Genomic DNA, 27,726 nt, shown 5'->3' on the forward strand with positions numbered 1-27,726 from the left:
CCATCACCTTTTTCCCAGGGCGGCAAACACCAGAGAATATCAGTGAAGGGAGGGAAGTTTAGGGGAGACATCAGGGTCATGCACGAAAAGATTGAGATCCCCAGCAAAGTGATAAACAGTTTCTCTTCTGTCTGGGTCCCCTTTAGTTGCATGCCCTTAATGCTGACCTCTCATTTCTGACAACATGCTCAGTCTCTCCTCTCTCCCTGCCCCTATTTCCAATTCCCTCCATCCCGTATCTCGCTGCTCCCCTTTCCCTCTGGCAATTTCCTTCAGCTCTCCCCCGATCAATTCTCACATTTCCAAATATCGCCATGTTTCATTGACCTGCTTACTCCCCTGTCCTTTCTCCCCTTCTTCCCAGCCTTTTTGTCAAGGTGCTGCCCTGATTTCTATTCAAAGCCTGAAAAAGGGACCAATCCCAGCACATTGGTTATATATCTGCCCCTCCAATACTCGTGGATTTGAGCTACCAACACAGTGTCTGCTGATGTCCATGTTTCACTCCCATGGGAAAGGTCTGGCCGTTTCAATAGGGTTGTAAGATCATAAGCTATAGGATGGTCAACCAGTCGAGCCTTGCCCTGGCGATTAATTAGAAGGGTGTAGTGGTGCGATAGATACACTACAACTCCCAGAAGCCTAGAGAACCAGCAGGGAACATCATAACATCCTGGCGTCATCACGTGGTGCACGTGGTTCAGTGTTTTAAAATGATATGTGCGTGACTGGATAAATGACTGCTGATTTAACTGCAACTGTGGGTGTCATTATTTGGTGTTCATCAGCCTCCATTGCATTTTCAGGGGCTAAAATTGATGACCACGGTGGGTCGAAAAGGAACATATGGACACTGCAGCTGTTGCTGTTAAGCTACCACCCTTCTGGACAGTGGAACCAGAGCTGAATTTTTGGCAGGCTAAGGCACAATTTCACCTCAGGAAGATTGAGGTGGACTTGACTCACGATCATCACCTCCTCAGTGCCTTGAACCGAGCCACTAACAAGTGAGTCGGTGACTTCCTGTGTGATCCACTGGAGACTGGAGAGAGCAGGTAGAATACTAAAAGTGCTCCTGTGGTGAATTTATGGCATGTCATGCAGAAAGAGGCCCGCCAGACTATTGCACATGGAGGACTTGGGTGACTGCACCCTTCCGAACTAATGGGAGACATGCTCTGTCTGGCATCCGGCCAACGGCCAGATATATTATTCGAACTCCTATTCCTGGAGAGGACGCCAGAGTTTTTTTTCGAAGACCCCTGGACATCCACGGCTAGTGGTTCCAACTTCGAGGATATATTGTATTTTTGATTCTATCCATTGTCTTTTCATCCATCCATCAGATCGACCGTTCATCTGATTTCAGACAGATTGGTTTGGTAAGGTCTGAAGGAAGACATCATGCAAATAGCCTGATCTTGTGTAGCTTGTCAAAAAGTCAAAATCCATTGGCGAACAAAAGCACCACCTCGACCCTTCTTGCTGGTAACTCGCCATTTTGTCTAAGTCCATGTGGACATTGTGGGGCCAATTCCAGTTTCACAAGGCTACCGTTTACCTTTTAACGGTGATCGATAGGTTTACGAGATGGCCTGAGGCAGTCTCCATGGTGGATGCTTCTACAGTCTTAGTGCACGAGCATTCCTTAATTTCTGGGTGGCTCGCTTCGGCCACCGGCACACATCACTTCTGACAGAGGATGTTAAATTCCATCTTCATTCTGGATGGCCTTATCGTGTTTACTCGACTCCAGGCTTCATCATACAAGCACCTTTACTCGCAGTCCAACAGGATGGTTGAACCGTTCTATCATCACCTAAAATCAGCCTGAATGATCCGTTTGGACGACTCCAACTGGGCAGACAAATTAACATGGGTGGGGCTCAGCGTTAGGACAACTCCAAAAGGGGATCTTCACACTTCTTCTGTGGAGCTTATATACGGCGCTCCTTTGGTGGACACAGGGAATTCTTTCCACATGGATCCAGGAAAGATGAAGATCCCAAAGAGATGCTGAGCAACCTAAGGGATACCGTAGGGAAATTATCCCCTGTACCACCATCATCACATGTAAGTTTTATTTTTACACAGAGAGCATGGGTGACTGGAATGAATTGCCAGGGGTGGTTCATTAGGACTATTTAAGAGACTCTTAGACAGGCACATGGATGAAAGAAAAATAGAGGGTTACAAGGTCGTGAGGGTTTAGTTTCTTTTTGGGTAGGTCGGCACAACATTGTGGGTTGAAAAGCCTGTACTATGCTGTAATGTTCTAAATTCTTAGATGCATGTAAAAAAAAATAGAGCATTATGGGTTTGAGAGGGAAGGTTTAGATTGTTGTGGACCAGGTTAACATCAGTTGGTGTGATATTCTAGGCTGAAGGGCATGTTCTGTGCTGTAATGTTCTATGTCATAACAGTGGGCATTGACATGTTGGCCTGTGCTGTAAAACTCTGACAAGATCATGACAGGTTTAATCCTTTGGACTCCTTGTTGCTGGTGTTTTTTTTAACATAGACTTGCAGAATTTTACTGTTAGGAAGAGCCTTGCAACATCCCAGCAGTGGACGTTAACACAGGAATGACCAAAACTGCAAATCTCTGTTCTTGTCTGCGAGTTTAGACAGCATCCCGGCAGCGCGTCATCGCTACATCGTATTCATCAGCCCCTTGGTCACGGAACGCCTGCAGTTCAGTTTAAACTGCAGGCATTCCAGGAAAATGACTAAGGGTCCAGGAGGTAAAATGTCAGAATGGGAATGGCACCCTCATTCACGTTCTGAGCTTCTTATGCACCATGCATTCCAGGAAAATGATAATAATTTCCTGGATTGCAGCAACTGTTTTCAGGGAATACCAACAAGTGCATATTCTCCGAGTCCCTGTTTTCTGGGACTGGTTTTATACCCAACCACCAGCAGGTTCATACTGGTGTTCGAACTTATTATGCAAGGTTAAGAATGGATGGAATCCAAAGGGTTAACGTAGGGGACCTATTCCCATTGGAAGGTGGTTCAAGACAGGGGATGCAGACTTGAAAATTTGGCTACAGAGAGGTACGAGGGAAAACATTTTGCCCACATTTAACAGTTTTGACATGGGAACTCTGCCTGTGAAGATGGTGAAAACAGATCCAATCAATGTTCTAACTGGGGGACTGGACAAGCTCTTGGAAGACAATACGTTGCAGAACTAACATGGAAGCATTGTAATTTTGGAGGAATCACGTGATGGAGAAGTGGCCGGTAGGGGAACTCCAGCCCTCTCCAGAAAAGTTAAAAAAAGATGAGAAAAAGCAAAGGCACAAACTTAAAAACCAAAACAAAGTGAAAGTAAAAGTGTGGAGAAAATGGCAGCGAAGAAAGAAAAACCAAAAACGGGAAGAAAAGAAGAAGGAAAGACGTCGGAAGAAGAAGGTGAAGGCCTTACCTGTACGAGGAGGCCCGTCGCGTAGAGAGAAGCCCGCTCCCACAGGTCAGTGGAAGTCCCGGGCTCGGGACCACAAAAATGGCTCGCAGAGCCGAGTAAAAGTGCGCAACCGCGCATGCGCATGAAAAAAAACACACTGACGGGTGGGGGGATCAGCTGCGGAGTCGATCTCCACAGCTGAGAGAGACACCTGCAGCACAGCAACAGGTGCAGAACACAGACAATAACGACAACAAGAAAGAAGAGGGTAAAAAGAAAACAAGGAAACAACAGATGGTCAACCCAGAGGAAGAAGAAGAAGAAGAACAGAAAGAAATGGAAGAAGAAGAGAAAGGCAAGACAATGGATGTATCTTTTTTTTAAAATTTTTTATTTTTCACACCATAAATCACATTAGCCATGATACACACTTTTTCCTTTTCACACATATAAAGTGACATTTTCTCCCCCCCCCACTCCCTCCTCCCAACCCACCCCCCCCCCACCCCCCACCCCTCCCATCCATTTAAGGTATACAATCTAGGATACATTAAACCAGTCAGACAATGTTGTCACTCAACAAAAAAAAAAACACCAGAAATTCTACTGAGTCCATTCTTTTCTTTCCTTCTCCTTCCATCAACTTAGGTAATGATTGTCCCCGGTAGGTGTTCGCTATTGTATTTAATGTAAGGCTCCCATATTTGTTCAAATATTTCAATATTATTTCTTAAACTATATGTTATTTTTTCTAATGGAATACATTTATTCATTTCTATATACCATTGTTGTACTTTCAAATTATCTTCCAATTTCCAGGTTGACATAATACATTTTTTTGCTACTGCTAGAGCTATCTTAACAAATCTTTTTTGTGCATCCTCCAAATCAATTCCAAATTCTTTGTTTTTTATGTTACTTAGGAGAAAGATCTCTGGATTCTTTGGTATATTGTTTTCTGTTATTTTATTTAATATCTGGTTGAGATCTTCCCAAAATTTTTCTACTTTCTCACATGTCCAGATTGCATGAATTGTTGTTCCCCTTTCTTTTTTGCATCGAAAACATCTATCAGATACTGTTGGGTCCCATTTATTTAACTTTTGCGGTGTAATTTATAGTCTGTGTAACCAATTATATTGTATCATACGCAGCCTCGTATTTATTGCATTTCTCATCGTTCCAGAACATAATTTCTCCCATGTTTCCTTTTTTATCTTTATATTTAAATCTTGTTCCCATTTTTGCTTAGTTTTACTATTTGTTTCCTCATTCTCCTTTTCTTGCAGTTTAATATACATATTTGTTATAAATCTTTTGATTATCATTGTATCTGTAATCACATATTCAAGGTTACTTGCCTCTGGCAAACTCAAACTGCTTCCTAATTTATCCTTCAAGTAGGATCTCAATTGGTAATATGCCAGCACTGTATCTCCAGTTATATTGTACTTATCTTTCATTTGTTCAAAGGATAAGAATCTATTTCCTGAAAAACAATTTTCTATTCTTTTAATCCCTTTTTTTTCCCCATTCTCTAAAGGAAAGGTTATCTATTGTAAAAGGGAGTAACTTGTTTTGCGTCAATATTAGTTTTGGTAATTGATAATTTGTTTTATTTCTTTCTACACGAATCTTCTTCCAAATATTGAGGAGATGATGTAATGCTGGAGAACTTCTATGTTGTACCAATTTTTCATCCCATTTATATAATATGTGTTCAGGTATCTTTTCCCCTATTTTATCTAATTCCAATCTCGTCCAGTCTGGTTTTTCCCTTGTTTGATAAAAATCTGATAGGTATCTTAACTGTGCGGCTCTATAATAATTTTTTAAAGTTTGGCAGTTGTAAGCCTCCTTGTTTATACCATTCTGTTAATTTATCTAGTGCTATCCTCGGTTTCCCCCCTCTCCATAAAAATTTCCTTATTATTTTCTTTAACTCCTTGAAGAATTTTTCTGTCAGTTGTATTGGCAACGCCTGAAATAAGTATAATATCCTTGGAAAAATGTTCATTTTAATACAGTTTATCCTTCCTATTAGTGTTAGTGGTAAATCTTTCCAATGCTCTAAATCGTCCTGTAATTTTTTCATTAGTGGATAGCAATTGAGTTTATATAGTTGGCCGAGATTTTTGTTTATTTGTACACCTAGGTATCTTATTGCCTGCATTTGCCATCTAAATGGAGATTCCTTCTTAAATTTTGAGAAATCCGCATTATTCATAGGCATTGCTTCACTTTTATTTACGTTTATCTTGTAACCCGACACTTCTCCATATTCCTTCATTTTCTTATATAATTTTTTATTGATAGTTCTGGTTCTGTTAAGTACACTATAACATCATCCGTGAATAGACTGATTTTATATTCCTTGTCTTTTATTTTTATTCCTTTTATATTATTATCTATTCTTATCAATTCTGCTAGTGGTTCTGTAGCTAACGCAAACAATAAAGGTGATAGTGGGCATCCCTGCCGCGTTGACCTGCTTAAGTTAAATTGCTTTGATACATGTCCATTTATTGTCACTTTCGCTAACGGTCCCTTATATAATGCTTTAATCCAATTAATATACTTCTCTGGTAAACTGAAACTGCTACTGTGGGTGCTTTATTTCCTTCTACTGCATGAATTAAGTTAATAAATTTACAAATATTGTCTGTTGTGCGTCTTTTTTTGATAAATCCAGTTTGGTCTAAATTTATCATTTTCGGTACATGCTCTGCTAATCTGTTCGCTAATAGTTTAGCTATTATCTTATAATCTGTGTTTAGTAAAGATATTGGTCTATATGACGCTGGTGCGAGTGGATCTTTCCCTTGCTTTAGTATTACTGTAATTATTGCTGTTTTACATGAATCTGGTAAGCTTTGTGTTTCATCAATCTGGTTAATTACATGCAGGAGGGGCGGAATTAATAAGTCTTTAAATGTTTTGTAGAATTCTATTGGAAATCCGTCCTCTCCTGGTGTCTTATTATTTGGTAATTTTTTTATTATCTCTTGTATTTCTACTATTCCAAATGGTTCTGTTAATTTATTTTGTTCCTCTATTTGTAGTTTTGGTAGTTCAATTTTAGTCAGAATCATCTATTTTCCCTTCTTTCCCTTCGTTTTCAGTTCGGTATAATTGTTCATAAAATTCTCTAAAGTTTTCCTTAATTTCTTTTGGATTATATGTAATTTGTTTGTCTTTTTTCCTTGATGCCTATACCATTTTCTTAGCTTGTTCTGTCTTAAGCTGCCATGCTAGGATTTTGTGCGTTTTTTCATCCAGTTCATAATATTTCTGTTTTGTCTTCATTATATTCTTCTCCACCTTATATGTTTGTAGTGTTTCATATTTTATTTTTTTATCCGCCAATTCTCTTCTTTTAGTTGTATCTTCCTTCATTGCTAATTTTTTTTCTCTATTTACTATTTCCCTTTCCAACTGCTCTGTTTCCTGATTATAGTCCTTCTTCATCTTGGTTACATAACTTATTATTTGCCCTCTAATGAATGCTTTCATTGCATCCCATAGTATAAACTTATCTTCCACTGATTCCGTATTTATTTCAAAATACATTTTTATTTGTTTTCCAATAAATTCTCTAAGGATGTATCTTTTTTTAAAGAATATATGGAATCAGTGAAAGAATGGCAATTACAAGAATTTGATGAGATAAAAAGAAGAATTAAGAATGCAGAAGAAAAAATGAATAAAATGGAAATGGCCATATCAGAGTTGGCAAAAAGAGTGGAAAATATGGAAAAATTAGAAACATTTGCAGATATGGAAGTAGAAGACTTAAAAGAGAAATTAGAAGAATCTAATAAAAAAGCTAAAGAGGCACAGGAGCTGTTAGCTCAGAAGATAGATATAATAGAAAACTATAAGAGAAGAAATAATATAAAGATAGTGGGCCTTAAGGAAGATGAAGAAGGCAAGAATATGAGAGAATTTATAAAAGATTGGAGACCAGAATTACAGGAATAAATGGAAATAGAGAGGGCACATAGAACTTTAGCCCCGAAACCACAACCGCAGCAAAAACCAAGATCCATTTTAGTAAAATTCTTAAGATATACAACAAGAGAAAATATATTGGAGAAAGCAATGAAGAAAGTAAGAGAGGACTAAAAGCCACTGGAATATAAAGGTCAAAAATTTTTTTTCTATCCAGACATAAGTTTTGAACTCCTGAAGAAGAGGAAGGAGTTCAATACAGCGAAAACGATCTTATGGAAAAAAGGATATAAGTTTATGTTAAGGTACCCACGGTACTTAAAATAATTATTCCAGGGCAACAAAACAGACTATTCTCGGATCCAGAGGAAGCAAGGAAATTTGCAGAACAACTACAAAACAAGCAGAGAGATGAAGACATGTAATAAGAGTAAAAATGACCACAATCTATATATATGTGTGTATATATATATATTTATATATATATATATATATAGTGTGCATACATGAATGTATCCGTATTTAGAGGAAAATATATAGAGTATAGACAAGAATTAATAAGGGAGGGAAATGGAATAGAGGGAATAAGGAGGGAATTAAAAGAGTGACCTTTGTTACATATGAAAATTGAAATCTTTTCTGGGGGGGGCTGGGTGGGGAGGAGTTACAGTCACTGCAAAATCAGCTGACGTTTGCGAGTGAATTCGCAAATCCAAATGGAGAGGAGAGATGTGGTTGTCCGACAAGGCATAAAGGACAACTCAGGAGGGGGAGGGGAGAATGGGGTTAAAGAAGTTTTAAATACCAACCAATTTTCCCCTGCAACCGCTGCAACTGTGTCTGCCTGTCCCGCATCGGACTTGTCAGCCACAAACGAGCCTGCAGCTGACTTGGACTTTTACCCCCTCCATAAATCTTCATCCGCGAAGCCAAGCCAAAGAAATAGGAGAATAAGGAAAATGTTTGATGTTTTAGAAATGTTGTCTTATAAAGTGTTCAAAACAAGAAAGCAGAAATGGATAAGAAGGAAAGGTGATGATGGAGAAACGGAAAGGGAAGATAAACAAAGTATAAAATGGCTACGCTGAACTATATGACTTTAAATATTAATGGAATACATAATCAAATCAAAAGGAAGAAACTGCTAAATTTACTGAAAAAAGAAAAAATTGATATATCATTTGTGCAAGAAACACATTTAACTGAATTGGAGCACAAGAAATTAAAGAGAGATTGGGTAGGACACGTAACAGCAGCGTCGTATAATTCAAAAGCAAGAGAAGTAGCTATATTAATTAGTAAAAATGTGCCAATTAAAATAGAAGAGGAAATAATAGATCCAGCAGGGAGATATGTAATGATAAAATGTCAGATATATTCGGAGTTTTGGAATCTACTCAATGTATATTCACCTAACGAAGAAGATCAAAAGTTTATGCAAGATAATTTTTTGAAGATAGCAGATACACAAGGGAACATATTAATCGGAGGGGATTTCAACCTGAATTTGGATTCAAATATGGACAAAACTGGGAAAAAAAATTAACAGAAAGAACAAAGTAACCAAATTTATAATTAAATCGATGGAAGAAATGCAACTTTTGGATATATGGAGGAAACAACACCCAAAGGAAAAGGAATATTCATATTACTCGGGTAGACATAAAACATACTCAAGAATAGACCTATTTTTGTTATCAGCTCGTATGCAAGATAGAGTAAGAAAAACAGAATATAAAGATAGAATATTATCGGACCATTCACCCTTAATATTGACAATAAAGTTAGAGGACATCCCTCCAAGAATGTATAGATGGAGATTAACCTCCATGTTACTCAAAAGGCAGGATTTTAGAGAATTCATTGAAAGACAAATTAAAATGTATTTTGAAATAAATACGGAATCAGTGAAAGATAAGTTTCTACTATGGGATGCAATGAAAGCGTTCATTAGAGGAAAAATAATAAGTTATGTAACCAAGATGAAGATGGACTATAATCAGGAAACAGAGCAGTTGGAAAGGGAAATAGTAAATATAGAAAAAGAATTAGCAATGAAGGAAGATACAACTAAAAGAAGAGAATTGGCAGATAAAAAAATAAAATATGAAACACTACAAACATATAAGGTGGAGAATAATATAATGAAGACAAAACAGAAATATTATAAACTAGGGGAAAAAAAACGCACAAAATTCTAGCATGGCAGCTTAAGACAGAACAAGCTAAGAAAATGGTATTGGCATCAAGGAAAAAAGACAAACAAATCACATATAATCCAAAGGAGATCAAGGAAAACTTTAGAGAATTCTATGAACAATTATACCAAACTGAAAACGAAGGGAAAGAAGGGAAAATAGATGAATTTCTAACTAAAATTGAACTACCAAAATTACAAATAGACGAACAAAATAAATTAACAGAACCATTTGAAATAGTAGAAATACAAGAGATAATAAAAAAATTACCAAATAATAAAACACCAGGAGAGGATGGATTCCCAATAGAATTCTATAAAACATTTAAAGATTTATTAATTCCTCCCCTCCTGGAAGTAATCAACCAGATTGATAAAACTCAAAGCTTACCAGATTCATGTAAAACAGCAATAATTACAGTAATACTAAAGCAAGGGAAAGATCCACTCGCACCAGCATCATATAGACCAATATCATTACTTAACACAGATTAAAAGATAATAACTAAACTATTAGCAAACAGATTAGCAGAGTATGTACCGAAATTGGTAAATCTAGACCAAACTGGATTTATCAAAAAAAGACGCACAACAGACAATATTTGTAAATTTATTAACTTAATTCATGCAGTAGAAGGGAGTAAAGCGCCAACAATAGCAGTTGCTTTAGACGCAGAGAAGGCCTTTGACGGAATAGAATGGAATTATTTATTCAAAGTATTGCAAAAATTCAGTTTACCAGAGAAGTATATTAATTGGATTAAAGCATTATATAAGGGACCATTGGCGAAAGTGAGAGTAAATGGATATATATCAAAGCAATTTAACTTAAGCAGGTCAACACGGCAGGGATGCCCACTATCACCCCTATTGTTCGTGTTAGCTATAGAACCACTAGCAGAATTGATAAGAACAGAAAATAATATAAAAGGGATAAAAATAAAAGACAAGGAATATAAAATCAGTTTATTTGCGGATGATGTTATAGTATACTTAACAGAACCAGAACTATCAATAAAAGAATTATATAAGAAATTGAATGAATATGGAGAAGTGTCGGGTTACAAGATTAACGTAAATAAAAGTGAAGCAATGCCTATGAATAATGCGGATTTCTCAAAATTTAAGAAGGAATCACTATTCAGATGGCAAATGCAAGCAATAAGATACCTAGGTATACAAATAAATAAAAATCTCGGCCAACTATATAAACTCAATTATTATCCACTAATGAAAAAATTAGAGCATTGGAAAGATTTACCACTAACACTAATAGGAAGGATAAACTGTATTAAAATGAACATTTTCCCAAGGATATTATACCTATTTCAGGCATTGCCAATACACTTGACAGAGAAATTCTTCAAGGAGTTAATGAAAATAATAAGGAATTTTTTAAGGAAAGGGGGGAAACCAAGGATAGCACTAGATAAATTAACAGAATGGTATAAACAAGGAGGCTTACAACTGCCAAACTTTAAAAATTATTATAGAGCCGCACAATAAAGATACCAATCAGATTCTTATCAAACAAGGGAAAAGCCAGATTGGACTAGATTAGAATTAGATAAAATAGGGGAAAAGATACCTGAACACATATTATATAAATGGGATGAAAAATTGGTACAACATAGAAGTTCTCCAGTATTACATCATCTACTCAATATTTGGAAGATTCATGTAGAAAGGAATAAAACAAATTATCAATTACCAAAACTAATATTGATGCAAAACAAGTTACTCCCTTTTACAAGACATAACCTTTCCTTTAGAGAATGGGAGAAAAAAGGGATCAAAAGAATAGAAATTTGTTTTTCAAGAAATAGATTATTATCCTTTGAACAAATGAAAGATCAATACAATATAACTCAAGATACAGTGCTGGCATATTACCAATTGAGATCCTACTTGAAGGACAAATTAGGAAGCAGTCTGAGTTTACCAGAGGGAAGTAACTTTGAATATGTGATTACAGATACAATGATAATCAAAAGATTTAAAACAAATATGTATATGAAACTGCAAGAAAAGGAGAATGAGGAAACAAATGGTAAAACTAAACAAAAATGGGAACAAGATTTAAATATAAAGATAAAAAAGGAAACATGGGAGAAGTTATGTTCTGGAACAATGAGAAATACAATAAATACGAGGTTACGTATGATACAATATAACTGGATACACAGGCTATACATTACACCTCAAAAGTTAAATAAATGGGACCCAACAGTATCTGACAGATATTTTTGTTGTAAAAAAGAAATGGGAACAACAATTCATGCAATCTGGACATGTGAGAAAGTAGAAAAATTTTGGGAAGATCTAAACCAGATATTAAATAAAATTACAGAAAACAATATACCAAAAAACCCAGAGATCTTCCTCCTAAGTAACATAAAAAATAAAGAATTTGGACTTGATTTGGATGTTGCACAAAAAAAGATTTGTTAAGATAGCTCTAGCCATAGCAAAAATATGTATTATGTCAACCTGGAAATTGGAAGATAATTTGAAAATACAACAATGGTATATAGAAATGAATAAATGTATTTCATTAGAAAAAATAACATATAGTTTAAGAAATAATATTGAAATATTTGAACAAATATGGGAGCTTTACATGAAACACAATAGAGAAAACCTACCGGGGACATTCACTACCTAAATTAACGAAAGGAGAAGGAAATGAAAAGAATTGACTCAGTGGAATTTCTTGTTTATTTTTATTGAATGACAACATTGTTTGACCGGTTTAATGTATCCTAGATTTTGTACTTTAAATGGACGGGGGGGGCGGGGGGAGGTAGGGAGGGTGGGTTGGGAGGAGGGAGGGGGGGGGAGAAAATGGCACTGTATATATTTGAAAAGGAAAAAGTATGTATCATGGTTAATGTGGTTTACGGTGTGAAAAAAAATTTTAAAAAAAAGAAGCATTGTAATTTCACATTGGAGTTCATGTGGCCTTGTCAAGGTTGTGTTGGCCAAACAAGGATTTTAGTTTTTCTCTCACTACTCAGCTCTCGATCTATATTTCTACGTTACAACTCTTCAAGGGTTTGTCCTGGTACTTTCTAAATATAAAGAGGGTTTCTGCCTCCATCACTCCTTTCAGAAGTGTGCTTGAGCATCTTTTATCATTTTGCACTGTTACGAGCACAGAGGACCCCAAAACCCAGCAGCCATAGATGTTCACCAAGACAAATGGTTACTTAAACAAAAGTTGCTTTTAATTATCTTTAAACATGAAAACAGAATCATACTTTAACTTATCAATATTTATTTAACTAACCTATCTTAACCCCCTTCTAATTCTAAGCGCACGTGTATTTAATGTGTGTGTAGGTTCAGAAAAGTTCTTTGGTTCACCGTCCAATCTCACTTCTCATTCATCCAAGTTCACTGGTTGCAGGTAATTCTTATATTGTGCACAGAATTTCACATTTATAAAGTTCATCAGGCTTTGGTGCTTGAAAGGTAAATGGTTACCGCTCAGGAAGATTCTTGTCGGTTTTCAGAGAGAGATTTGTTGTTCCAGGAGAGCCACAATTGATTTACTTCCATCAGCCACTTCAGTGTCTTGCTGATGAAACTTGCCCCCTCAGGGTTCTCCAGATGATAACCTCTTTCTTTCAGGTCACCACAGAGTTCTTTTTTGTTTCTCTTATTCCAAGTGAAACATTGGACAGCCAGTCTGCTCCTCTTGCATGAACCACAAGGGCTTTGACCAGGCTGAACAAAGAACTCACAACCCATCTTCCAAATGGGGTTTTCCCCAAGCTTGCCAGCATGTCCTGTTCCAGTCCCAGCTGATGTTACTGACTGTAACACTGTAGAAGCTATCTCTGTGCATGCGTCTCTCTCTCTCTCTGAGAGAAAACCTGTTTGACTCCCTTTGCTTGCAAAACCACATGACCCTCTTAGAACAGCAAGTTCCCTTCCAGACAACATGCGGCTCTGACAAACTCTTTCATCTGTTGCCTTTTTGTAAACAACAATCCATTAGTTAACTCTCTTGGGCACTCTCCAAAGCTTTTGAAAAGACTCTGGGTCCCCAACATGTCTAGCATTAGCAGAGCTAATGAGTATTTTAACTGAGATCTGTTTTAAAGTGTTTGTATGTGACCTCACTAACAAACCTTGCCCCAATTGATCTCCCAAAGACTTCTGTCACAGCACCCAAACCTCCTCCCTCACCACTATTCAGGTCCCTAAACAGTCCTTCCAAGTGAAGCAACCCTTCACTTGTCAATCTGCAGGGGTTCGTCTACTGTAATAGGCACTCCTGCTGTGGTCTCCTCGACATCGGAGAGACTGGGAGATTGCTTTGTTGAGTGCCTGGGCTCTGTATGCTGCAACAGCAAGAACAAATCAAGTTCAACTCCCTGCCCCATTGCTGATGGGTCTGTCCACAATCTCATGCAGTGCCAAAGCGAGACCAGCCGCAAGCGATATCCTCAGATTCTGGCCCGCAAAGTTGGGAACTCACTTGAGTCAAAAAGAAACCCCAGGTCAATTCCCCAGTGCAATGCAAAGAGAAACGCTGCACGTCTTGGGCTTGAGACCGAAGACCTAATGGCACTGTCAGATGGGAAAGACCCCCATGGGTGAAAAATGTGTACTCTTGCCTTGGGCCCAATATCAGCCATACCCTGTTATATGTTTATTTCCAAACACTCCTATTGATGGGAGCTTGCTGTAACTTTAATTGACTTTGCATCAGCGAGTGCGGTCCAAAGGTTTTTCTCAGCTGATGAAGTGGATTTGAGATAAGCTGCCGCTGGGGACTAGCCAGGCGCTTGACAAATGCACATCTGCCTTTTCCACCCCCAGCCTGAAAACAACTTCCCACCATTCCTCTGTCTTACCTGAAGGGCAGCTTTCTTTCTCCTGTGAAGATATAAATAAGATCAAAGTATGGTGGCAAGGTGCTCTGTTCCAAACTGACCCTGTTTTGTTCCTTCGTTGCCGTGGCAACCAAACCCTGCCTACCAAGGGAAGCGGGCTACGATTGACGTCTGTCTCAGCCTACCGGCGACTCACGTCCGCCACCAGGGCGCTCGGGCGGCGTTGCACCTCGGGAAGTTTTGTAGTCCGGCTTGGGGCGCCCGTCTCGCCGTACGGCGGGTCGCCTAGAACTACAACTCCCGGCAGGCCTGGCGCCCTCAGCTGCTTGGATTTGAACGGGGCGTTGGGAATTTGGCGGGGAATTCGGAGAGGGAGAGTGGCTGGGTCGGAAAGCGAGGAGGATGGCGAGTGAGGTGGATTCGGGCGGGGACCGCCGGCGTGGCTGTGAGTAGGTGGATGTGCAAGCGCGGGTTGGGGGCGGTGGGGGGGGGGCGGTGGGGGGGGGGCGGTGGGGGGGGGGCGGTGGGGGGGGGGCGGTGGGGGGGGGGCGGTGGGGGGGGGGCGGTGGGGGGGGGGGCGGTGGGGGGGGGGCGGTGGGGGGGGGGGCGGTGGGGGGGGGGCGGTGGGGGGGGGGCGGTGGGGGGGGGGCGGTGGGGGGGGGGCGGTGGGGGGGGGGCGGTGGGGGGGGGGCGGTGGGGGGGGGGCGGTGGGGGGGGGGCGGTGGGGGGGGGGCGGTGGGGGGGGGGCGGTGGGGGGGGGGCGGTGGGGGGGGGGCGGTGGGGGGGGGGCGGTGGGGGGGGGGCGGTGGGGGGGGGGCGGTGGGGGGGGGGCGGTGGGGGGGGGGCGGTGGGGGGGGGGCGGTGGGGGGGGGGCGGTGGGGGGGGGGGTGAAACGGGAAAGTCTGCAGACGTTAGTGGTAAAAAACGCACAGAAACGCTGGAGGCAAAGGTATGAAGTAAAGCACGGAGCAGACTCGATGGGCAGGATGGCCTGCCTCTGCTCCTTTCTCTTGTGAAAGTCTGCAGACGTTGTGATTGTAGTAAAACACAGAAACACTGGCGGCAAAGCATGGAGCAGACTCGATGGGCAGAATGGCCTGCCTCTGCTCCTTTCTCTTGTGAAAGTCTGCAGACATTGCGATTGTAGTAAAACATGCACAGAAACAAACACACTTCTTGAATTCTGTAAAAAAAAAGTATTAAATTTCCCACTGTGTCTGAAATTTTTGGCACTCCCTTGCTATTTTCTGTCTTTTTGGTTCTGCCATGTTTAATTAACTGAGGTGAATATTTTCATCAGTGAGTAACATTTCAGGGGTCGATCTAGTAGTTGGGCAGAATAGCAGTGACATCTAATGTTGAAACTAAGAAGTGTAATGTACATACAATGCAACTTATTGTTATAGTCTATGATCTAAAGGGCCACTTAATAATGGGGAATGGGCTGTAGTTTGGTCACCCCTGATATATACATATAAATATTGTTTTGTAAATATGAGAGTCTTGCGTGGTTAGAGTGAGCAGTTCATTCAACATTCTCACTGCCTGTGGGTAGAAGCTGTTCCTCAGCCTGGTAGTTTTGGCTCTGATCCTCCTGTATCTCTCCCAGTGGGAGTAGCTGAAAGGTGCTGTGTGTTGGGTGGAAGGGGTTCTCTGATTTTTTTTTGTGCCCTCTTCAGATGACAATCCTGGTAGATCTCATTGATGGTGGGGTGGTGGTGGTGGTGCAGGGAAACTCCAGTGATCCTCTTGCCACTCTTACGGTCCTGTGGATTGACCTATCCATTTCTCTGCAACAACAGTATCACACTGTGATGTCGCCGGCCAGGACGCTCTCGATAGAGCTCCTATAGAAGGTTGACACGATGGTGGCCGGTAGCTTTACTTGCTTCAGTCTTTTCTGGAAGTGCAGTTGCTGTTGTGCCTTTCTGATAAGTGAGGAGATGTGTGTCCGCACTAGGTGACTGTTTAATGAGACTCCAAGGAACTTGGCCGTCTCTTCTCTCTCCATTACAGACTTATTGATGTATAGTGGAGAGTAGTCATTTCTGGTCTTGTTCATTGTCTCCCTTGTGAAGGCTTGGTCTCACTGGGTGATAAATTATGCAGTTTGTCTGAAATCACCTGTCATATTTTGTAAGCACAAAATTTACGTGATGTAATTTAAAAAAATTAGACATACAGTGCCCACAAGCCCGTGCTGCCCAATTACACTCAACTGTACACTTTGAAGAGTGGTAGGAAACTGGAGGAAACCCTAGCAGACACCAGGAAAACCTCTTACAGACAGCATCAGATTCAAACCTGGATTGCTGGCACTATTACAGTGTTGTGCTAAATATGCCTCCTGCTCCATAATTTTGCAGAAAAGTTTTAAATGCTGTAAGATACTGTTGTGTATAGATTTACAATTGAAATTAATTTTCAGACCTACTTTTTCCATTTTTCCACCAGACAAAAGGAATATTGTTCTTGTAGAGACATTGTAAAACCACATTAGCTTAATCAATTGCTTTTTCTTTTTGTAAATCATTATTTGTGTTTAGCAGCTTCTCCCAGTGGATAAATATTGGATTCTGGGTATTTGCCAAAAATCAATTTGGTTTAAGTAGGAGATTGTTCAGGCTACTGAATGAGTCAAACTTGGTGAAATTTGATTCTGCCGTGCAAATTCCAATAACTGTTGGGGAAATATTTCAAACTTTTTATATAAAGAATGTATAGATCGATTCACAGAATGGTTAATTCATTATTTATTCTTTCTTGCAAACATATCTGCCTAACCTCTGTGTGTTTTTACCTTGCCTAACCTTGGTGATTTGGAAAAAGGACTCTTGGTTTTGTTTTTTAACAAAACTGCCTCTGAAATCGAAACCAGAGTCTTCCAAACTGCTCTGATCTACTCTGTGTGGTCATCATCCTTTACATACTGAGTATGTGTTCTCTGCACGCACTATTGGCGTGATCCAATATCCCTTGATTGTTCAGAGAATCACACGAATGGGGTAGGTGCAGGAATGTTGTGTTACTCTAAAGCAGTGGTTCCCAACCTTTTTTATGCCCCACACCCCTAAAAAATTTTAATGTTTTTGCACCCCTTAAAGTAATAATTTATTTAAGAATAAAGGTGAAAGTGACCAAAACAAATTTGTATTATCAATTTTTAGTAATATATAAACAAAAAATGGAAAAGAAAAAATAGTACAACAAATTCTTTCTTTGGCTTGGCTTCGCGGACGAAGATTTATGGAGGGGGTAAAAGTCCACGTCAGCTGCAGGCTCGTTTGTGGCTGACAAGTCCGATGCGGGACAGGCAGACACGGTTGCAGCGGCTGCAGGGGAAAATTGGTCGGTTGGGTGTTGGGTTTTTCCTCCTTTGCCTTTTGTCAGTGAGGTGGGCTCTGCGGTCTTCTTCAAAGGAGGTTGCTGCCCGCCAAACTGTGAGGCGCCAAGATGCACGGTTTGAGGCGATATCAGCCCACTGGCGGTGGTCAATGTGGCAGGCACCAAGAGATTTCTTTAGGCAGTCCTTGTACCTCTTCTTTGGTGCACCTCTGTCACGGTGGCCAGTGGAGAGCTCGCCATATAACACGATCTTGGGAAGGCGATGGTCCTCCATTCTGGAGACGTGACCCGTACAACAAATTAAAAGTTGCATAAACCCTCCAAAAAAATTAAATTTTCATCCATGCATGAAATTTCTTTTTAAAAAAAGTTAAAGAACTAATGTTCAAATGTTCATAAGCCAATTTAAATTTAATGACACTTTTGTTCCTGTTTATTGCTTAAAAGTTTTTCAGAACTTGGCACTTTGTTGCTGACAGCATGTCTGCCTGTGTACCCAAACGATTTCTAGATTTTGTCTTGATTGACAAAAGGGCACGAAATCCAGTCTTGCAGAAGTATATCGTCGCGAATGGGATGAGGACACTTAGTGCTTTTTCACAAAGTCTTGGAAACATGTCCATTGCCGAACACCAATATTGTTCCAAAGTTTTGCTTTCAAATTGCATTTCAAGAACACGATTTGTGCGCAGTTTAATAAGATCTTCCTTCAGCTCTTCATCATCCAACATATCCAAATTGAAGGAGTATGAATTTATAAATAAAACTGGAACGCTATCTCGCACCCCCTGGAACGCTATCTCGCACCCCCTGGAACGCTATCTCGCACCCCCTGGAACGCTATCTCGCACCCCCTGGAACGCTATCTCGCACCCCCTGGAACGCTATCTCGCACCCCTGGAACGCTATCTCGCACCCCCTGGAACGCTATCTCGCACCCCCTGGAACGCTATCTCGCACCCCCTGGAACGCTATCTCGCACCCCCTGGAACGCTATCTCGCACCCCCTGGAACGCTATCTCGCACCCCCTGGAACGCTATCCTCGCACCCCCTGGAACGCTATCTCGCACCCCCTGGAACGCTATCTCGCACCCCCTGGAACGCTATCTCGCACCCCCTGGAACGCTATCTCGCACCCCCTGATTGGGAAACCCTGCTCTAAAGAAAGGCAGAACAGGCATGAGTAGACTATTCTTATAAGAAATTTAGCAAGCGATGTGGCATTTCTTTAACCTCAAATGTCAGACTTTAAATCTAGTCTTTGGTTCTGGAGCACTAGAAAGTTTCTTCGAATTAAATTTGGACTTTAAATGATTGTCTTCAGTCCATGGAACCATAGAACGTTGCAGCACAGAAACAGGCTCTTTTAACCTGTGCCAAACTATTTTTTTGCTTAGTCCTACTGACTTGCATTCAGTCCATAGCCTTCCATACCACTCCCATCCATGTACCTGTCCACATTTTTCTTAAATGTTAAAATTGAGCCAGTTTACCACTTCAGCTGGCAGCTCCTCTGCACTCCCAACACTCTCTGTGTGAAGAAATTCTCCCTAATGTTATTCCTAAACTTTTCTCCTCGAGAACCTATGTCCTCTAGTTTGTATCTCACTTTCCCTCAGTGGAAAAAGTTTACCTACATTTACTCTGTACCCCTCATAATAATGCTCCATGGAATAAGTCCTAACCTAATTAACCTTTTCTTGTAACTCAGTTTCTGAAGTCTGTCTAACATCCTAGTAAATCTTCTCTGCACTTATTGATATCTTTCTTGTAGTTAGGTGACCAAAACTGCACACAATACTTCAAATTTGGCCTCACCGCTTGTACAACTTTACAATAACATCTCAGTCCCTGTACTCAAAATTTAGATTTATGAAGGCCCATGTGCCAAAAGCTCTATTTACAACCTATCTATCTGTGACCTTTTTTGAATATTTTATTTTTCATTTTCCATCAATAAACAAGGAGATCACTGTTACAGAATATAACAATATCTCCCAGCAATCTACATACATGTGGTGTTTCTCACTCACCCATTCCCACCTCCCCCCCCAGGGAAAGATAGAGAAAACGAAAAGAAAAGGAGGAAAAAAAGGCTGGATGTGGCATTGACACTTCCAATAAGTGACCCTAAAAGTTGTGGAGCCTCTCATATAATTTATTTTATTAATCCATCTATTGGTAAATCTCTGTCTTTTTGTCGGGATGTGGCTACAGTTGTGCTCCTGTGTATGTCAGATATGGCTGCCATATTTTAACAAAGGTGTTGTGTTGGTTTCTAAATTATACGTAATTTTTTTCCATGAGAATATAGCTATGCGTCTTGGTAATCCACTTACTGATGAGAAGAGTGGACTCAGATTTCCAGGTCATCACTATTTATTTATTTTTAGTATGGACAAAGCAATAAATGCAAATTGAATCTGGAATTTGGTTAATTCATAGCTTATGTCCATAAGGTTCCCTAGAAGATACAACTTTGGATCTAGCGGAAAGGTTATCTTCATTATTCTGGTTAGTATGTCGGCCAGATCCTGCCAAAATGGGACTACCTTTGTGCAGGACCAGGTGGCATGAATGAATATTCCCTGCTCAAGTCCACACCTGAAGCATGTCTCTGGTACCTGTTACATCCTTTCAAAATCTCCATAACCTTGCCAATGAAAACTTTTACTGGCAGCCTTGGGATCATTTTGGACCTTTCAGGTGAGTTTAAAAGTCTATATCTGCCATCACTGGGGGATGGCATACAGGTTATTTCCAAACAGTCCATGCTCTTCATGCCTACCCTCATCTATGCCTCTGTTATCTCTGTGGAGTGAAACATGAAAGTCTGCAGATGCTGAGATTATAGTAAAAACACACAGAAATGCTAGAGGAACTCAGTCCATCTCTCAGCTTCCACAGGAGATAAAGATATATTACTGACATCGTCACACGTGGTGACAGCTACTCTCCCCGCTGCCGACAGGGGACAGTGTGAGACAGGAGTCCCCGCTGGTGGCATCTACCCTCCCCGCTGCCTGATAGTCCCCTGGCGTGGGACGACGGGGCTGGAGTGGCCGGCACGGGACTTTGGGCCCCTGCAGTCCCGCCCCGGCCTCAATTTGGTGTTGGTTTATAGAGAATGAGGAAGGCTTGTTAGTCGCAGTTAATCTTTCATATTGAATTTTGCATTCTGGAGAGAGTTCTACACGGGCATCTCTCAACCTTTGTGTCCTTAAACCTGATAAACCGAAACCTGCAGAAATTCTGTCATAAATTATCATTTTATTGATCAAGAGGAAAGGCTACATTAATAGGGACCAATGCGCAGAGATATTATCCTCGTGAAAACAAGCCAACAACTGTTTTGTGGATGACAATGAAAGTTTATTTCTTTTCCATTATTTTCATGTAGTGCTGCTATATGATGCTCCATAAACAAGCCGTGACTATGGCCATGGGAGCCGGCGTTCGTTCAGACGCAGCTCTCCTTCAGATGGCAAGTTCAGGTGACAGAAAGGCATCTTCTACGCAGCCACCTGAACATCCCAGCTGCACTTCCCCAGCCGCGTCCGAGCACCTGAAAGTGGCTTCTGTTTCAATTTAGAACTCTTCCTTGATTTCATCCTCACAGACATTGGTGGTTGTGCCTTCAAGTGGCAAAAAGGCTTTGAGTTGGATTTGTCAAACCTCTCTAGTTCCTCTGTTCCTTTAAGATGTCCATGGAGTACGACATCTGTATTGTGTGTGACTTGGAGTTAAAGTTTGAAACTGAAGCACCTTGAGATTTAAAGGCGTTGTGCAAGTGCAAATTTGTTATTGATTACACATACAACTGCTCTAATATTGAGCAAGAAATATCACTCTCGAGGCTGGTTATTGGCTGACCATGACCTGTCAGATAGCATGCAACATTTGATTGGGTTGGTTCGGATTTTCTGGCTTCTCAGGCAGTGCTTTTAAAATTCAAATTTAAGGAAGAATAAAGAGGTGAACTGATAAATTTTGAATTTATTAACCAAACATTTTATCATATAAAATACAAACTACAAAAAAAAACATATTTATTTGTACATTTCTCTGACCTCCGCTGTATAGCTGACGCTTTTCCATGCATGCACACAAAAGCCCGCTAAAATTTTAAGAGTTTTTGAAAAGACCAGATTCTCGGATGGTCTGGATTTCTGGCATCTGTAGGTAGAAATTTTGGCTGGCCTGCAGAAAAAAAAGTCACTGTTGCATGCAATGTCATGTATTCACTCTGACAAAATAATTGATCTTTGAATAATGTTCACCCTGTGCAATATGCTAGTCTTTGACCATTTCCAAAAGTCTGACCTTGATACTTAGTTCCTTTACCATCACCAAGCCCTTCATCACCGTTGTCATTGATCAAAACTTCAACTGGATCAATCGCTTAAGCACATTGAGAAGAAGAGCAGATCCAAGCCATGCAGTGAGTGACACATCAAACGACACCCCAAAGCCGTTCTGTTCTCTACAAAACACCAATGAGGAGCAGTACCAGCAACACCTGAGGAATAACAGAATCCAGGACAAACTGTTAATGTTACATCCTCAACATTTACTCATTCTTTCCACCTGCTGCAGTTAATGCTTCACTTTCAATTCACAGTTTTAGATGTTACACTTTAGTAGAATGATACATTTTCCAGCTGATCTGTTAGGCTTAAAGGGATCATGAGAAACAAGGCCCAGTAAGATTCACTGGAAACCTTCCAACAGAACTAGGTGAGTTCAAGGGGTCCCTGGGCACTTATGAGTGGACAGGTAGTGTTGGAAATGCGGGGCTTTAGCAAGTGTATTGTGTGTGGGTGGGGGGGGGGGGGGTGGGACTGGGCTAGCAAACATGACTTGGTGCCAGATGCTGAACTGTTAGGATTTCCAAATACAGTAAAGCATTAGTATCTGAAATTAAAGCAACTAGCAAAACAAAATGAGGAAAATAAGTAAAACATGAAATAAATAAGAATAAAATAATAAAAAAAAAGACAAGCTTAAAATTGGAGCACTCCACCCATAGTTCGCTAATCCACCACTAGTGCGCCAGGTGACACCTGTAACCAGTTCCACCTTATGACCAACGCAAGTAGAGATTCTATTTCGCAGGACATTACTTTGGACAAATTTCTCCCCCCTCCCCGATTGTTTCCATGCCCAAAGAATTTCAATCAGGCAAGCGTAAACATGTGGTGTTTGCCCTTAAGCAGACAATGGAGATACGCAAGACACTAGAAAAAGTTGAAAGTTGTACAGTGCTTATGGAAGAATTTAACGTTGGTTCATCAACCATCTCTGACATTAAGGCCCAGTGTCAGGAAATTAAGTTGTTATATTAAGTCTGACACTGATAAGTGTTTTTTTTAAATTTTTTTTATCTTTCACACTATGAACCAAATTGACCAAAATGTACATAAACATTTCCCTCTTGAATATACAGTGTCATTTTTTTCCCCTTTTCCCCCCTCCCTTCCCTCCCTCCTTCACCCCCCCTCCCCATCACATAATGTCATCACACAATGAAAATAAACAAGAAAATTGTATCATCTACTTTTACACACTGGGTCAGTTCATTTCGTCTTCTTCTCATTCTGTCATTTTAGGGGGTGGAGGTCCACGGTAGGACTTCTCTGTTGTGTTCCATGTACGGTTACCAAATTTGTTCGAATACTGGGATGTTATTTCTTAAATTATATGTTAATTTTTTCCAATGGAATACATTTATTAATTTCTATGTACCATTGCTGTATTCTCAGGGTATCTTCTGATTTCCAGGTTGACATAATACATTTTTTTGCTACAGCTAAGGCTATCATAATAAGTCTTTTTGTGCTCCATCCAAATCGAGTCCAAGTTCTTTACTTCTTATATTACTTAGAAGAAAGATCTCTGGGTTTTTTGGTATGTTGCTTTTTGTGATTTTATTTAATACCTGGTTTAGATCTTCCCAAAACTTTTCCACTTTCTCACATGCCCAAATTGCATGTACTGTTGTTCCCGTTTCCTTCTTACAGCAAAAACATCTGTCTGATACTGTTGGGTCCCATTTATTGAACTTTTTGGGTGTGGTGTATAGCCTGTGAAACCAATTATATTGTATCATGGGTAACCTGGTGTTTATTGTATTTCTCATAGTTCCGGAGCATAACTTTTCCCATGTTTCATTCTTTATCTTTATGTTTAGATCTTGTTCCTATTTTTGTTTGGGTTTACAGCTTGTTTCCTCGTTCTCTTTCTCTTGCAGTTTGATGTACATGTTTGTTATCAATCTTTTAATTATCATTGTGTCTGTAATCACATATTCAAAATTGCTTCCTTCTGGTAACCTCAGACTGCTTCCCAATTTGTCCTTCAAGTAGGTTTTCAGTTGGTGGTATGCAAACATTGTACCGTGAGTTATACCATATTTGCACTTCATTTGTTCAAAAGATAATAATTTATTTCCCGAAAAACAATTTTCTATTCTTTTGATCCCTTTTCTCTCCCATTCTCTGAAGGAAAGGTTATCTATTGTGAAAGGGATTAGTTGATTTTGTGTCAATATTAATCTTGGTAGTTGATAATTTGTTTTTTTTCCTTTCTATGTGAATCTTCTTCCAAATGTTGAGCAGATGGTGCAGTACTGGTGAATTCCCATGTTGCACCAGCTTTTCATCCCACTTACATAGTATATGTTCAGGTACCTTCTCCCATATTTTATGTAGCTCTAATCTGGTCCAATCTGGTTTTTCCCTTGTTTGATAAAAATTTGATAGGTATCTTAATTGTGCTGCTCTATAATAATTCTTAAAGTTTGGAAGCTGTAAGCCCCCTTGTTTATACCATTCTGTTAATTTATCTAGCGCTATCCTCAGTTTCACCCCTTTCCATAAGAATTTCCTTATTATTTTCTTTAGCTCCTTGAAGAATTTCTCTGTTAGGTGAATTGGTAACGACACTGATAAGTGTTGAGTGAAGTCCACTTTTCATATCTCCAAAATGGACTTATTCGACCAGGCTCTTTTTGAATGGTTTAAATTGTACAGGTTGGAAGGTGGTTGCATATTAGCGCCCATGTTGCAAGCAAAAGGAAAGGAGTTCCATGAGCAGTTGAATATTTTTTTTGTTCCAAACAGCTGTCTTAGCAGATTCAAGATTTGTCACGGTATCCTTATATTGGACTTGTCTGGTGAGCAGAAATCAGCGGATCATAAGGTGGTGGAGAATTTTTAGTTAAATATTATAAGTCTCAAGCAACCAGAAAATACACTTACCCGGCATCTACCAATCCCCATAGGTGCTGGGGCTTTACTGCAGTCAGAGAGCAAGTGATTGGAGTTTCGTCAAGACTACTCTGACAAAACCTGTAACCTCAACCATCAAGGGCATGGGTTTTAGACGTGGGAATACCAACCATTTCCAACTTGTACATAATCCAGATTCAAACAGTTGCTGCATCGTCACCGAGTCTAGATACTGAAACACCTCCTCCCCCTCCCTCCCCCCCCTCCCCCACTGCTGAAATACCTTCACTTGAAAGACTGCAGTCAAACAGCCTTCTGGAGGACAGTTAGCGATTGGCCAGTGTTGACTCGCATCCTGAACAATTTCTTTCCATCCCAATAATGTTTTAAGATGATCCTCGTGAATGAAGGACTCTTCTTTGTTGGTGAATCACAGAGTGGCTGTGCACGTGTCTTCTCTTCCAGAATTGACCTATTCTGTCATCCTTTTCAGTATTGTGACTTATAATTTCCTATTCGTACTCTCACTGATCCCTCCTGCCTATTTTTTTTTTGCTCTTTCTAATGTCCTTTCAATATCACTTGTGCAAGTTTACTCTTTTATCTGAAGTAATATTTAAAACAGTAAAATCCCCAGTATCAGCACCCTTTTTCTTCTTTCTTTCTTTGGCTTGGCTTCGCGGATGAAGATTTATGGAGGGGTATGTCCACGTCTGCTGCAGGCTCGTTGGTGACTGACAAGTCCGATGCGGGACAGGCAGGCACGATTGCAGTGGTTGCAAGGGAAAATTGGTTGGTTGGGGTTGGGTGTTGGGTTTTTCCTCCTTTGTCTTTTGTCAGTGATGTGGGCTCAAAGGAGGTTGCTCCCCGCCAAACTGTGAGCCGCCAAGATGCACGATTGGAGGCGATATCAGCCCACTGGCGGTGGTCAATGTGGCAGGCACCAAGAGATTTCTTTAAGCAGTCCTTGTACACCTACGGGGATGGCAAATGCTGGATATGCAAATTTTCCATTTGCCTGAGACACACTCTTACACATACCTAACAAATGCACTTGCATTAAGAATAAACAGTTTAAAAGATAAAAGGCTGCAAAATGTAATTTGTAAAAAGAAACCTGTAAAATTCACTTTAATGAGGTAATTCCTGTAATATAAAAAAAATTAAATTCAAAACCTAGTCGCTGTAACCTCGTTGTGCTAATCATTATGTTCCCTATGCTGCCATCATAATTAACTCCTCCCTCAAGTTTATGAGATGAAGCCTGACTAATATACTTAATACTAATAATGATACGCTTACTCAGCAGGGATAGGGAGATGTGTTGGGAGAGTTGCTCCAGTGACGGACGGCATCAGCTGGCTCTTCACCCTTGGCACTGCCATTTCATACAAACACATTATTCAAACAGTGGGTGCGGGCAGGGCATAACCAGGATGTACCGCTATCAGAATGTTTGCTCCCATCTTCAAAGGGTTGTGTCTTGCTTCAGAGAACATTTACTTTTACAATTTTAAACTTTAATTTATTTTTTGTATTTATTCTTAGTAATTTTAAATCATAGCTATCAATTTATTTACTTCCTTAATGTTTTGTTTTGCCGGTTGCTTGAATTCCAGATACTGTAGATTTTACTGTGTTTCAAGTCAAGTTTATCATCATCTGTCATCCGACAAAACAGCGTTCTCCGGTCTTTGGTGCAAAAACATGCAGATACACAACCAGACCTAACACACATACAGGCAAATAATATATATGCAAAACAAGTATATCCATAAAAATAAATATTGCTTAAATGAGAGTCTTGGATGGTTAGAGCGAGCAGTTCATTTGATTGTTCAACATTCTCGCTGCCCGTGGGAAGAAGCTGTTCCTCAGCCTGGTGGTGCTGGCTCTGATCCTCCTGGATCTCTTCAAGTTACTACTACTTACTATGGCTGCCTCATTGAGTTTTTGCTGAAGTGTTTTATTCATTTGTGATCCTGGGTGGGTGGTGTTGACTTCAAACATACAAAGCACATCACCTTGCAAAGGCTGCACTGGATAATCAGAAATGCTTGATTTCCCCCTGTCTGGCACAATGCTCCCTTCCCCCGGCTAAAAACAGCTCCGAGTGCAGTTTCGTATCTGGTATACAATCAAGTAATTCTGTACAAAGAGAAAAATCTGACTTGGGGGGCCTTGAGGTTGATGAAGTTTAAATCCACAACAGATGGTGCTCTTACCCCGCAGCTAGTGGTGGTGGGGGGTTCTTTGACTGCCTTCAGCATTCCTTTACTTTCTGTTCATTAGGAAGTAATCTGCTTTTGATTGCTGAGAAAATTCGAATGAGGTTTTGTTTGCTCAGCCCTAATTAACGACATTAAATTTCATTAAAAATACATCTTGAAATTGCCAAGCATAAAACTTCATGTAAATTTAGTCTTAAAGCTTTTGAATTTAAATATCATTGGATGATGAAGACAAATGCAACGCTGGCATTTATTTCAAGAGGAATATGATATAAGAGAAGTGATGTAATGTTGAGGTTTTATAAGACATTGGTGAGACCTCACTTGGAGTATTGGGCTCTTCATTGAAGAAAGGGTATGCTGAAGTTGGAGAGGGTTCAAAGGAGGTTCAGTAGGATGATTCCAGAAATGAAAGAGTTATCACATGAGGAGCGTTTGACAGCTCTTGGCCTGTATTTGTTGGAATTTAGGAGAATGAGGGGGGAATCTCATTGAATCATTTTGAATGTTGAAAG

General features: G+C 40.2%; 2 protein-coding genes across 5 annotated transcripts in view; one reads left to right on the forward strand and one right to left on the reverse strand.

The window, feature by feature from the left end:
• Positions 1–14,506, reverse strand: part of LOC138764419 (tetratricopeptide repeat protein 24) — a 77,824-nt gene extending 63,318 nt beyond the window's left edge. Inside the window, exon 1 of the mRNA XM_069940315.1 lies at positions 14,427–14,506. The gene's annotated coding sequence lies outside the window, so the exon portion shown is untranslated. The remainder of the gene's footprint in view (positions 1–14,426) is intronic.
• A 139-nt stretch (positions 14,507–14,645) lies between these two features.
• The window catches only part of iqgap3 (IQ motif containing GTPase activating protein 3), a 146,258-nt gene continuing 133,177 nt past the window's right edge, over positions 14,646–27,726 (forward strand). For 2 of the 4 annotated variants that reach the window (XM_069940308.1, XM_069940309.1), the window contains exon 1: positions 14,646–14,850. In XM_069940308.1, the coding sequence (XP_069796409.1) occupies positions 14,808–14,850 (43 nt within the window). In that variant the 5' untranslated portion in view covers positions 14,646–14,807. Of the gene's footprint in view, positions 14,855–27,726 lie in introns of all 4 variants that reach the window. The other 2 variants (XM_069940313.1, XM_069940311.1) reach the window with 2 other exon arrangements.

The sequence above is a fragment of the Narcine bancroftii genome, chromosome 5 (assembly GCF_036971445.1).
Source record: "Narcine bancroftii isolate sNarBan1 chromosome 5, sNarBan1.hap1, whole genome shotgun sequence".
Lineage (NCBI taxonomy): Eukaryota > Metazoa > Chordata > Chondrichthyes > Torpediniformes > Narcinidae > Narcine > Narcine bancroftii.